General features: G+C 35.5%; 1 protein-coding gene across 1 annotated transcript in view; it reads right to left on the minus strand.

The window, feature by feature from the left end:
- cdh23 (cadherin-related 23) overlaps positions 1-15,055 on the minus strand; it is a 293,565-nt gene that overhangs the window by 78,100 nt on the left and 200,410 nt on the right. The window contains exon 13 of the mRNA XM_016230112.1: positions 1,661-1,725. Within this exon, the coding sequence (XP_016085598.1) occupies positions 1,661-1,725 (65 nt within the window). The remainder of the gene's footprint in view (positions 1-1,660; positions 1,726-15,055) is intronic.

The following is a 15,055-nucleotide window of genomic DNA, read 5'->3' on the forward strand; positions in this document are numbered from 1 at the left end:
CTCCGAAGTTCCGATCTAAATCAAATGAGTCGTGAACCCGCTCCCAATTTCTGATCTGAATCAAAAGATTTGCGAACCTGCGCCGAAGTTCCAATCTAAATCAAATGAGTCGTGAACCCGCTGCCAATTTCTGATCTGAATCAAAAGATTTGCGAACCTGCTCTGAAGTTCCGATCTAAATCAAATGAGTCGTGAACCCGCTCCCAATTTCTGATCTGAATCAAAAGATTTGCAAACCTGCTCTGAAGTTCCGATCTAAATCAAATGAGTCGTGAACCCGCTCCCAATTTCTGATCAAAAGATTTGCGAACCTGCTCCGAAGTTCCGATCTAAATCAAATGAGTCGTGAACCCGCTCCCAATTTCTGATCTGAATCAAAAGATTTGCGAACCTGCTCCGAATTTCCAATCTAAATCAAATGAGTCGTGAACCCGCTCCCAATTTCTGATCTGAATCAAAAGATTTGCGAACCTGCTCCGAATTTCCTATCTAAATCAAACGAGTCGTGAACCCGCTCCCAATTTCTGATCTTAATCAAAAGATTTGCGAACCTGCTCTGAAGTTCCGATCTAAATCAAACGAGTCGTGAACCCGCTCCCAATTTCTGATCTGAATCAAAAGATTTGCGAACCTGCTCCGAATTTCCGATCTAAATCAAATGAGTCGTGAACCCGCTCCCAATTTCTGATCTGAATCAAAAGATTTGCAAACCTGCTCCGAAGTCCCGATCTAAATCAAGTGATTCGCGATACATGCTTTGAAGTCCCAATCTGAATTAAATGATTCATGTTCCAATTGTAGAGCTGTGAATTATTTTGCAATGTGATAGTTTAACTGATTCGGAGTTTCGAAAAGCTCCGCTTCACCCATCACTATACATTGCTTTTTAAAATCATTATAAGCGATGTCGAAATTCGAAAATGAAATGCTCTTTTGATATATATATTTTTTGTTAGTGAATTGCTAGAACTGAACGATTGAAGTCACGAGTTAGAATCAATCGGAGCGGTTCCAGCGTAAATGAATCAGTTTTTCTGTTCCTCCACTTTTCGTGTCTTCAGCCATGTTTACACGACATTGTCAGTACTACTACTGGTTTAGCAAAAAACTATGAGGTTTACAAATAAAATATTTATATGTCCATTCCCAAGATAAAATCCAACACAAATCTACGAACATATTCAAGTGAGGTAACTGGTTTACTGCTAACTACTGAAGACACTCTATTAAAATGACAATGGTTGGATGGATGGATACAAATATAAATGCAACAACCATTTTACTACCAAACGTAGCTGATAACAGGATGTTGCTCATCGAATTAAGTGTGTAGTATAGTGATGTCATTATAAACCTACTATTTTTGTGGTTGCATAATGTTTTATACCTTCATGCTTTCATACATGTTTCAACTTGAAAAAATAAATAAACATAAAATATTGCATGACAGTATACATTATGTACTGTGTGGCATGCAGTAAACAGTGTGGTAGTATTTCATTTGAAACAGCCACAGAATAAATCAGTCTACGGAAACAGAAGAGAAAGGCATGCAAATCTACAGAGATGTGGATTAAATTAATCAGAGGAAATTAATGAATTAAACAGGATGCTGTATCAGTGTGAAAGGTCACAGTATGTTAATGAATGATAATCTCACTGGTCTGGCTCATCGCTGAAGTAATACCGAACCACTCCAAACGTGCCAATGTCATTATCCGTGGCCTGCAGAGAGAAACACACAAACAGAGAGCCATGAGCATCATCAAGACGCATACTCTTGGTCATTCTGTATGTGAATGTGTGTGTTTGTGTATCCTTGAGTGTGTTTCAGTGTTTTAATATTGAGATGATGGTGTCAGCATCCCCTGTCCTACCCTACAAAGTACTCTGTTCTGCACGATTAACGCTGAACACACACACACACACACACACACACACACGCACGGTCACTCTTCAGGAAGGACCATTAGGGGAAGAACTCTCCTCACACCAGATGGGCTGGCATGAACTGGCCGCCCTGTCCTCTGTCCTAAAACAACACAAGCTTTTGCTTCACCTCTTAAATTGTCAGAACTGCCTTTATAAAAGGAAAAGGAAAATAAAGTAAAAGATGAGTGACAACACATAAGTGGTCTCACTGACATGTTCACCCACACCTCAACACTCACGCAGCCTTATTTCTGCTGCTGTTTAAACCCCAGTGAGCCGCATTGATGTCTATTCTATGTCTATTTCGACTCTATAAAGACAGCAACTCCACATATTATACAGAAGTGCATGCACTGGAGACTTGACTCACAATTCATTACAAAAAAGTTTGACTTAACTCATCGCTAAGCTAACAATGTGATAATCTAATGAGCATAAATATACATAATTCAAAAATACTGGGTAAAATAGTCAGGCAGCCCTGCCCCCAAACTCAAGCCATTGGTTGAGACAGAAGCTGACATGTGGCACTCAATTTTTAATGCAGAAATGATTAAAAATCCTTAATAAAGCTGTAATAAAATCTACATTTTAGATGAAAAACTTTAGAAATGTTGCCAGCATGAAACATGTAAAACTGAAACATGTATAAAATCTTAAACTAAAATAAAAATGAAATTTCCAGCATTACTCCAGTCTTCAGTGTCACGTGATCCTTTAGAAATCATTCTAATGTGCTGATTTGATGCTTGAAATATTTCTTATTATTATCAATGTTAAAAGACGTTTTTGTGGAAAATGTGTTTCAATGTATTCAATGTATTTAATTGAAATAGAAACTCTGTAGAAATTTGGCAATTTTACAAATGCTTTTACTGTTACTCTTGATCAATTTAAAGGTATTAATTTCTTCAAAAAAAAAAACTAAACTTTAAAATGGTATTGCATAATCCACTTTTCTGCAGAAAAACAATCTGTATTTTATTTATGAATTAATCAATTCACAACCAAAAAAATCTGTCAAGGTAGGCATGCACCATAGTAATAAGTATAATATATGAATATGTAATCATTCCGTATCAAAGCATGTTACATTATTCTCCTGAAAATGGGAAATAAAGTGTTTCTAGAAACCACAGTGACAGATGCTGAATTTGGCACTCGTCAGCATCATAAAACCTGCCCAAAATGACACTGCATTTGACAATAAATACAGCACAAGAACATTATGAGATATCCCAGTGAAGTAGATGTTGTGTAATAGCATATAGACAGCATAAAGTGTGTGTTTGCATGTGGAAATAAAGTTCTTCAGTGCTGAAGGGAAACAGATTCAAACCTGACTTGTATCTTTATGCAAATTAATACAAAAGGTTGAAAAAACAAGTCACCACAGAAACAACAGCGCAGCTGCGTATGTGTGTGTGAAAGAAAAACAGAATATGACAAGTGAAACTTCTCTTTTCTAACACACACACACAAACGGCAAGTGTAACATCTGTTAGATCCTGATATAGAGAGAATTTGTTTTCTTTTTTGTCAATGATAATCCATCAAAGCAGATGTGCAGGTGTCTGTTATCAGACAGTTGTTATTGGGGCTTGATTTGGTGGACTGAAACTGATCTGTAGAGTTTTCCGCAGCCTTTTGCTGTAATTATACACATACACAGTCTCATTCTCAATAGCCTTATGTAGCCAGACTTTGCCAATAGTCGACGTCTGGTCCAATTTGCAGCTTAATCCAGCCAAGAACTGGCCGCTTACACAGGAGAGACCATCTGATGACATTTAAAGTGACCAACCATAGTTTGTTTTCTTTATGTGACCTTTAAGGCCAAAAATAATGAGGCCATAATAAGTGAGACAGGTTATACTAAAACCATCAGAAACATTAGTGGAAAACAAGAGTAACACCAAGCCATCCAAATATAAAAATATTATAGGATATTTAATGGATATGACCAAAAACAAACATACGAATATAAACGTGTGCACAAACGTGTGCATAAATGTGTATAAACAATGTTGTTTACTCGCTTAGTAAGTGTCTTAAACAGCACTTTTCAAAATGTTCATCTTATAATAAATGAACCTTACAAACTTTAGCAACTGGATCTTCCTATAAAGCAATCATTGTAGCAGCCTGGTACCAACAACCTTTTCCCAACCTGACCTTGAATGAATGAATGAACGAACGAATGAATCAATGAATGAATGAATCAATCAATCAATCAATCAATCCTGTGCAAACTGACAAAAACTGTGAAAAGCTATCTATTATTGATTTTACCCTCCATTTGCAGTGTCATAAATAATAAATACATTTAAATAAATATATAAATATAAATGTATGCATTTTAAAATGTTTTTCCCCAAAAATTGGACTTCCAAGATACATTTTACATACATACACAATTTGTTGTATACTGTATATATATATATATATATATAACAAATAAAATAAAATAAAATAAAAAATATGCTATATGAAATTTAATTAAAATTTAAGTAAAGACTAATAATAATACACCTTTTTCTATCAAAATTACCAGAAGCTGCTTGCTGAAATAAGAATATAATATTGCAAGGTCATGTGAAAATAGCGCAAGCTTCCTATGATTTAAAATTTTTGTTGCTTGTTTGTTTTTTTAAACAAAATTAAAACTAAATCAAAATGTAAAATTTGTTTCACAATATCGTTAAGAAAAAATAAATAAAAACAAAACTTGTTTAAAGACTGTTAATCAGATTTAGCATGGCTGAAAATATCCAATTAGCATCCAGAACTGGAACTGCTTGTTTCATTATCAATGACAAGGGTGTGACTTCATTCCAATTTGCTCTTTTATTTAGTCATTTCTGTTTGTTGTTTGAATTTTCTATCTGCATTTCAATAATGATCTGATATAGCTGCATTTTAATCCAAGGCTCTGCCAAAAATGTATAGTCTTAAGTCTGATTTTCAGCTAATATAGTGTTGTATGCTACATTGATGGGATATTTTTGCAGGAGTCTGCCTGCGGAGTCTATATTGGGTTATTTGACAAAATCCGTTTTGATGTGTGTGAATCCCAGAGCTCGTGCCTGTAGAGTGTGATGGACTGTACTTCTGATTAAATTATTTTAGGCTGATTCTCATTGAAATGGGATGTCAAATTTGATGTTCTTTTACAGTTTTACTTAATTTTTTGTGGTGCTGATGTTAATGTCAAGGTAAGCGTATGATGTAAGAGCTTGTTATTTAATTTCTCTCTCTGGCGCGCGTTCTGTGATGGATCATGGCTGGGTGCTGGTAATGGGGTTTCAGTTGACTGGCGGTGCTGCTGGTGTACAGGGTCATTGAGTTGTGGGAGTGTGTGCTGCTGTCAGTGACACTATTACAATCCATGATTCAACCATGCCCTGATGATGACCTCACCCTCTGTGTGTGTTTTTCAGTGTGGATTATGACCAGCGCTCGCCTGGTGCCACTCTACAGTGTATTCAGCCAACCGGCCAAAACAGTTTGTTACAAGAAATGCTGCCAGAGTTTTTCTGTGACACGAGTGGAACACCAATGGACCGCAATGCTCACTTCCTCCATCTCAATAATTGAATAAACAGCCAATGAGCTTACACTTCTGAATGCATTCAGCCAATCAGTGTGTGATCTGTGAAGAAAAGAAACAAACTTACAAACAAAAGAAAGAAAGAAAGAAAGAAAGAAAGAAAGAACAAAATGACAACAGAATGAAAAAGAACAAATGTACAAAAACAATAAATTACAAACAATAATACAGAAAGGACAAACTAACAAACAAAAATCAAACAAAAAAGGAAGCAAAAGAAAAGAACAGACAAAAGAGAATGAATAAACAAATGGACAAAAGAAACAAGGTAAGAACAAAAAATAAAAACAAAATGGATAAAAGGAACAAATGGACAAAGAACAACTGAAAGATTAACAATGATAGAAAATAATAAACAATTAGACTCAATCTTTCTTTCTTTTGTCTTCTCTGTATCCTTCCTTTATACAGCTTTCTACAAACTAACAAAAAATGAACAACAGACAGAAAAACAAACAAAATAGCCTAGAGAACGAACAAATGGACAAAAAACAAACAAACAAAAAAACAAAAAAGAGAATGAACAAATGGACAAAACATTTAACCAAATAGATAAATTGAACAAACAAAAAAGAAAAAAAAAATTAAGGAACAAAATGAATATAAGGAACAAACAGGGACAGAGAAAAACAGATGAACAAAAAAAAGATAGAAAGTAATGAACAAAACAGACTTGTCTATAGCCTTCCTTTATACAGCTTTCTACAAACAAACAAGCAAAGAAACAAATGACAGAAAAAAGGAAAATGAACAAATGGACAAAACAAAAGTAAGAACAAAAAAGAAACGAAACGAATAAACTGAACAAACAGAAAAAAAATGTATAAAAAGAAAAACCAATGAACAAACAAAAGACTCCATCTTTCTATCTCTTCTATCTCATTTCCCTCACATCCCTCATTTATGGACTTTACAAACAATTAAAAGAACAAATGAACAAATGAAATAACAAACATCAGGATAAAAAATAAAAGCAGCAAATAAGCAAATGAACAAACCAGCAAGCAAAAAAAAAAATGAAAGAATGTGATTTTCTCTGTCCATTGTCCACTCTATTGCTCCTTCATGCCCTTTTGCACAAACAAAATCCTCCCCTTTTCCTCAGGCTCTGCCCTCACAATTCTCTCTGTTTACCCCTCTCTCTCTCTCTCTCTCTCTCTCTCTCTCTCTCTCAGAGTGATTGACAGGCCCATAAGTGCAGTGATGACAGTGCCGGGGCTCCGGGTGTTAGCGTGACAACCGTCGCTATGATGACAGGAGACTTAATGCAGGTCAGGTGAGATAGACAGGGATCAGAACGGAGAGAGGACGGCAGAGGTGATAGTATCTCTCTCTCTCTATCTCTCTCACACACACTCCTCTATCCCTTCTTCCTGCTCATCTCTTCTGCTCAGTCTGCCAAAGACACACACCTGAATCTCCAGACAGCAGCCCAACAGAAACACAAAGACACTAAACTTCAGAAAAAGAGCAGAGGAGCAGCCTGAAGACAGGCCTAAATGCACACCTGATAGTTTGGACCAAACTCTGAAAAAAACGGTTCTCTCTGACTGACAGGTGCCAGACAACATCTCAGCGTGAATGAAAGCGAAAGTGACACCAGGGTGAGGAGAGACCCTCAATAGAGATCCAGCTGTGATAGATGAGACAAGAGACCATCCACAGAACAAAAAAAGCCTCTTTTCATTCACTCAAACCAAACAGCCATCAACAGTTAGTGCCATGACCACAACACAGAAACAAACAAAAACAACTACAATGTCTCATTTTGGAATAACTGTATATTTACTTAATTTCCTTAAAGTCTTCTAGCTTTAATAATCTGGATATGTATTGCTATGTGTCTTCACACCAAATATAACTAAAATGATAACTATATCAGCATCCTCACCGTTCTGTTTATTATAAGTATGTGCATCACCTGCTGCTTTAAATGGTGAAGCTCCTTAAAGCAGGATGGATTCTGACTGGCTTTCATTTGGAAAAAAAATAGTTTTCAAAGTGATTCCAACTATATTGTTCCTCTGTGTTATTATCGTTATATTTGTGCTGTGGACTCTATGCTTTTACATTTAGAACGATTTAAAAAAAATACCTTTATCATTACTGCTATAGCTATCATCATTGGTGTAGATGGGCCTTTAGTGTGTGTGTGTGTGTGTGTGTGTGTATACACACTGCCATTAAACAATTTGGGATCAGTAATATTTTGTTTTTAATAAATAAATACTTTTATTGGAGAAGGATGCATTAAATTGACCAAAAGTTACAGTAAAGACATTTATCGTGTTAAAATATTCAATTTCAAATAAATGTTCTTTTGAACTTTATATCTCAGAATAAAAAAACTCAAAAATAATGATAATTAACTGATAATAATAACATACAATTTCTTAAACACCAATCAGCCTATTAGAATGATTTCTGAAGGATCATGTGACACTGAAGACAGGAGTAACGATGCTGAAAATCAAAATAAACTACATTTTAAAATATACTAAAATAGAAAACAGGCATTTTAAATTACAATAATATTTCACAATATAATTAATGACGATTTTAATTTAGTTCATATTAAGTTAATTTACAATCAATGATTTAGAAACAATCAACAGAAATTACTGAGCAGAAAAACACTGAGCTGAATCTGCTTGCAATTAGTTTAATCATAAAGTTCACACTTTCAAAAAAGCACATTAGGTGAACTTAATGACAAGTTTGGAGAGACACCATTAGTTAATTAATTTGATGGAACAAGTTTCCTCAAATGTTTTGAGTAAATTCCACTTATTAGGACACTCAAATGAGTGTGTGTGTGAGATAGTATTAGTCTCGGTGGTCAAAGTGAATCTGTGACTAAGCTGTTAGTGAAACATTAATCCAATGGAGCAATCTGCCAAAACACACACATCGAGGTCTACACTCCTCTGAGACCCTTAGGGCCTCACTAATCTACCGAGATTAGCTGAAAAATGTCTCCACAAGTGACAATCGGACTAAACATTCTCATGGGCATGTCCAAAAAAGAAAGGTGATTCATAAATAATTCATAAATGCTGCTTTAGCATAATTTATTCTAAAGCAGCAAAAAAAAAAATTCTTTCATGGGTAAGATTGGCCTGTAGTAATAATTAGCTTTATTTTAAAATAATTTATAAAATATGCAACTAGGAATACTATATAAGACTATAAGACATAAATACATTACAAACATATCCAAACATGTCAAACATAAAGAGCATTTACAGCATTTTGTCTTGGCATTTCTTTCACACATACACGGACATTTAAACCAATCAAAATTTGCAAAGTCATATAAATCCTAATAACCGTGACAATAAAACCTGTGTACATAAAGTTTGTCGATATCTCGATTCAAAGTATACACTTTCAATAACAGTCTAGAGGTTTAAATAAATTGATTAGATAGAAATTCATAATTTTTTAGGTTAACAGAATTAGACCAAAGAAACAACTATGTTAAAATGATGACATGAAGACAAAACGATGGCGACTGTTGTGTAATCTTGCCAAAAGTCAGTGTGACAATATCCAGTTGGAGTCAAATGTTCATCAGCATTCAGTAGCCTTTAAAAGTGGGCAGACGAAATGGCTTCAATCAAAATGAAGCTCTCTCTCTCTATATATATATATATATTTATTGTGGTGGCCAGAAAGAGCTATGGTCCCCCACAAAGCAGCCTGAACACCTTCAGCACCATGGAGAGCCCCATCAGAGGAAGCAACAAGGGCTGGGCCACCCAGTAAGAGGGTTCAGCACCAGGGATAGCTCCAACACAGGTGTTCACCTTTTCCCCTCTAACAGGGAGCCTCAGTAGTCTCTCAGCCAGGGAGACGAGCAGATGCTGAATGCATGGATGGAGGCTCAGTGGGGTCGTGAGTAGCCTGAACACCTTTAACTAACCCTCCATCTCTTCTGTCTTCCCTTCAGAGAGATTGATCTGCTTTTCCAAGAACCAACCACAGAAGGAAGAAAGGCTTTAGTTACAGTTTTCCCCATCCCCTCTCCCTCAATAAAGGGAATTAAGTTCTGTTCCACCAAATACCTGCCTGGTGCATTATCTATTTTAAAAATAAAATCATCACACAACAGGGAAGACAAGTGCTGCCTCAGGGCGATGTCTGAGTCTTATCAACTGTTTACTAAATAAACCTATTACAGCAATTAGATAAACACACACACACACACACACACACACACACACGCGAGAAGAACGTCTTAACAAACTGGAGGACCGTGATAAGAAAATAAGTAAAAGAGGGATTTCAAGAGAGAAGAAAGGGAGGAGGATGAAGATAAGTGCCGTGGACAGAGAGAGAGACAGAGAGAGAGATAGATCAGGTTTCCGTTCACATTTGGCCATAACAACAACAAAAAAGAGGGATTAAAATGAGTGTGACAGGAACAACACAGCCAAACTACATCAGAATAGAGAGAGAGAGAGAGATTTGCCAACAAGAATATGAGGTCTGTATTTAGCCAGCGGATATACTTTATAGACAGACCATCATCAGTGGCTGTCCTCCTTTTCATGATTAAAGAAAAAAATAAGACTCAAAGCAAAGAATAAAGAGAGAAAATTGAGAACAGAAACCTAGATAAAGTAGTATGACCATTATGTCAAAAGTACAGATCCTCTCCTCTTCTTCATCAACTGTAATGCGAGTATTATTAGTGGTGTGTGTATTTCAGACCTTTCCAGTTAAAGTGGGTTGATAATGGTGCAAATAAGCTGCAAACTGGACCAGATTTAATGCAACAAGACAAAAATGTGGTATGAGACTACAAGTAACTGAAAAATAACAGTAAACAATGGTGCCTAAACTAAAAATCGGCACTAGATGAGCAGGCAGAGCTGAGCCAGTGGCTCTTTTCCAAAGCTTTCAAGATAACATTTTGGTCAATATCTAAGCCAAAATCAGTTGAGAGAAATGTTGATTATAAATGAACTGGAAAGCATTGATTAAAACAGCACAATCTAATTAATTAACAAATGTGTGTGTGCTCTGATTTTATGTGCTTATTAGTACCAGTAGCTTAGCAACTTAAACTCAAACCTTCCTGTAATGCATAAATGAGAGTTCACAGAATAATTAATGCAAAAATAATGTTTTTCTAACCCAAAATAACTATTTTTTGGGTGAACTGTCTCTAAGTCAAATGTCAATATGAACAAACACGAACATAGACCCATTAACACACACCCATGAACATACACAGATTCAAACCATGAACCAGCAAACACATACACACTCAAAGGGACAGAAATCCATTAGTGCAATAATGGCTGAAGGAAAAGCGTGTATAAATGCAAGTGAAAATAATAAATAGGACATGGAGAGAAGCAAACAAACTGCAGCCAAAAGACAGACTGAAAACAAAGAAGCAATTTAGCAGATATGAGTTGCCCTCATCTCATGAGACACATACAAACTAAATCACTATAAATATTTATAATGATAACCACTGCCGTCACTATAAATATTAAACAACGTCTCTCTCTCTCTCTGTGTGTGTGTGTGTGTGTGTGTATGCCTTATCAAACGCACAATAGGTTGTGTATATGGAGTTTTGTTAAGCACGACTTTTGTGTGTTACACTGCTAAAAATGGCTGTTTGAAAATAACAAATAATATAGATTCATGCTCAAAAAAGTGATAAAATAATCCTCATCATGTAATAAGACAAAACAACTTGGTAAGATTATGTAATACAAGACCAAAAATTGCCTTTGAAAACAAAACCTTACTTGATGTTCTGCATGATTCAAATATCACACTATCTCAATATTATAAAATAAAAAAAATTCAAATAAATGAATACAATGTGATATTATATGTTCTGTATTATTGTGATATCACATACTCATTTATTTGAATTTTATTTAATTTATAATATTGATATAGTGTGTGACTTGAATATACTTACATACAGTTAGTTCTATATATATATTTGGACACAGGCACAATATTTATTTTAGCTGTTGACCAAAACATAGACAAGTTAAAGTGCAAACTCTGAGCTTTAATCAGAGTTTGCTTTAATTTCTCATCAAAATTGGAGAAAAGGTTAAGGAATTACAGCTCTTTAATATGTACATCCCTTTTTTCCTGATTAGACTTTGCCAAAAACATTGAAAGTCAGACCACTTCTGGAAAAGTATTCTTTGGACAGCTGGAATTAAGATCAACCTGTACCAGAATGACGGGAAGAAAAAAGTATGGAGAAGGCTTGGAACAGCTCATGATCCAAAGCATACAACATGATCTGTGAAACATGGTGGAGCAGTGTGATGCATGAGCATGCATGGCTTCCAGTGGCACTGGGTTACTGGTGTTTAGTGATGATGTGACAGAAGATAGAAGCAGCCGGAAGAATTCTGAAGTGTATAGTCTGCCCAGATTCAGTCAAATGCAGCAACGTTGATTGGATGGTGCTGCGCAGTACAAATGGATAAGGATCCAAAACATACCGCAAAAGCAACCCAGGAGTTTTTGAAGATAAAAAAAGTGGAATATTTTGTGATGGCCATGTCAATCTCCTGATCACAACCCAATTGAGCATGCATTTCACACACTGAAGACAAAACTAAAAGCAGAAAGAGACACAAACAAACAACAAATGAAGTCAGCTGCAGTAAAGGCCTGGCAAAGCATCACAAAGGAGGAAACCCAGTCTCTCGTAATGTCCATGATGAGTTCCAGACTTAAGGCAGTCATTGCCTGCAAAGGATTCTCAACAAAATATCAAAAATGAACATTTTATTTATGATTATATTTATTTGTTCAATTACATTTTAAGCCCCTGAAAATGGGGGGACTGTATAAAAATTGTTGTTTTTATATTATATTTTTGTTCAACCCCTTGAATTAAAGCTTAAAGTCTGCACTTCAATTTCATCTTAATTGTTTCATTTTTATTCTATTCTGGTGGCATACACAGCCAAAATTATGAAAATTGTCCAAATATACCGTATATGGACCTAACTGTATATACACTAGCTATTCCAGGTGTGACAAAAAGACCCTGTTCTTAAACCTCAAAATGACATTACCGTTCAAAAGTTTTGGAATCAGTATGATTTTTTAAAAGAAATTAATACTTTTACTTGGCTAGGATGCATTGAATTGACCAAAAGCAACACTAAAGACTTTTACATTGTAAATGCAAGAAAAAAAATACAAATCATATTTTAAATAAATGCTGTTCTTTTGTACTTTCTATACGCCAAAGCATTCTGAAAAAAATGGTATTATGGTTTCCACAAAAATATTAAGCAACATAACTATTTTCAACATTGATAATAATAATTGCAGCATATTGGAATGATATCTAAAGGATCGTGTGACACTGAAGACTGGAGTAATGTTGCTTAAAAATGCACAAGCACATAGCTGTGACGTGAAACTACAGCAGCTTTATAACACAGACACAGTTTTTATGCAAAGTAATGTTCTCCTAAAAAATCTAGTGAGGTTCCTTGCTGCTTGCAAAGGCAGCATCATAACAGAAATGAAACCTCACAGGTGACCTATTTGAAATCCACACAAGTAAAACTATTTCCTCAAAGCTTTGGGGTACATGAGTCAAAAACAGCTGGGAAACACCATGCTAGACTGCTTACTCACTAATTAACTTTACCTGCATCACAGTGAATGCGTTAGATCCCACCTGCTTTAACAGCTAGCTGAATAATGGCACACCATGCTATTGAGCCGTGAGTCTGCAGCTGATTTTACAGGCCCGTGGTGCAGGATCACAGCACTAAACTCACTTAATGAAATAAAAGAGCTTTTATGATGATGTTAAAAAGACAGACAGCATGGATTTACAATTCAGATAATATGAGCGGATAATAAGTGATCGTTAAGGGTTAATGAGGCTATATTTATGGGGTGATATAGTCTGGAATAGTGTTAAAAGGACCATGTCATTGAAAATTTGAAGGAAAAAGGCTTTTCTTGCACTTTTGACATAAACCCTAAGTGGCTAAACAGCGCTCTATGTACAGTGGGTACGGAAAGTATTCAGACCCCCTTAAATTTTTCACTCTTTGTTATATTGCAGCCATTTGCTAAAATCATTTAAGTTATTTTTTTTCCTCATTAATATACACACAGCACCCCATATTGACAGAAAAACACAGAATTGTTGACATTTTTGCAGATTTATTAAAAAAGAAAAACTGAAATATCACATGGTCCTAAGCGCAGTAGCTATGGCTCTGCATATCTCTACAAAGAATTCCAGCATTTGAAAATAGCGAACTCTGTGTAGGAACTCATTTCAGATGTGAAAAGTTTAGCAGAACAGAGGTCATTTACATGCAATGTCTTAAGGATATAAGTAATTCTAAAGGTCGGTGAGAGGTTGGAGAGTGAACATGAAAAACTGAATTGTTTTTGGTGCACCTTGTCCATTTTCAGGGACCTCAGGGAAAAAAATAAAGAATACATAAAATGCTACACATGGTGAAGGATATGTATGTCCCTGTAAAATGCTACTATAGGAGCACAAAAAATATATCAACGCACATAATGTTTTCAAACAACTTGAATGTGCACAAACACTTTTCTAATGACTATCATGAGCTGTGACATCAAAGAGAGAAGACAGGAAAATAATAATATACTATATATCATTTAATATTTGTAAAAGCTGTTTAATCTAAATAAATAAATTAGGCTCTGGTAAAATACCTACTAAAATATACAAAAATTGTTTTGCAAACATTGCAACATGGTTACTTTCGAATAGTTATTAATGGAAGAGGAAAGTAGCATTTTGCAGCCAGACGGTATAGTTATGGTATCTACCAGTAGGAACTAACTAGGCTAACTATCCAAACCTTGACTCTTTGGTTCAGATTAACAGGTAGTCTGGCACCAAACTCTCTTCTTTAAAGGGGTCATATGATGCTGCAAAAAAAGAACAGTATTTGGTGTAATGAAATGTGTTTATGCGGTTTAAGGTTCAAAAAACACATTATTTTCCACATACTGGATACATAGTTTCTCCTCTATGCCTCGCCTTTCTGAAGCGCGTCGATTTTTACAAAGCTCATCGGTCTGAAAAAGCGAGGTGTGCTGTGATTGGCCAGCTATCCAGTGCGTTGTGATTGGCCGAATACCTCACGCATGAGACGGAAATGTTATGATGATGCCCTGTCAGGCCGGAGCGATGATTCAAAAACATGAAAACCCATTATAAACGAGGCATTCGTTGCATCCAGTGGGGAAAAGTGTTGGCCCCCTTCCTGATTTCTTATTTTTTTGCATGTTTGTCACACTTTAATGTTTCAGATCATCAAACAAATTTAAATATTAGTAAAAGATAACACAAGTGAACACAACATGCAGTTTTTAAATGAAGGTTTTTATTATTAAGGGAAAACAAAATCCAAAACTTCATGGCCCTGTGTGAAAAAGTGTTTGCCCCCTAAACCTAATAACTGGTTGGGCCACCCTTAGCAGCAACAACTGCAATCAAGC

The sequence above is a fragment of the Sinocyclocheilus grahami genome, unplaced genomic scaffold (genome assembly GCF_001515645.1).
Source record: "Sinocyclocheilus grahami isolate Dianchi unplaced genomic scaffold, SAMN03320097.WGS_v1.1 scaffold363.1, whole genome shotgun sequence".
NCBI lineage: Eukaryota > Metazoa > Chordata > Actinopteri > Cypriniformes > Cyprinidae > Sinocyclocheilus > Sinocyclocheilus grahami.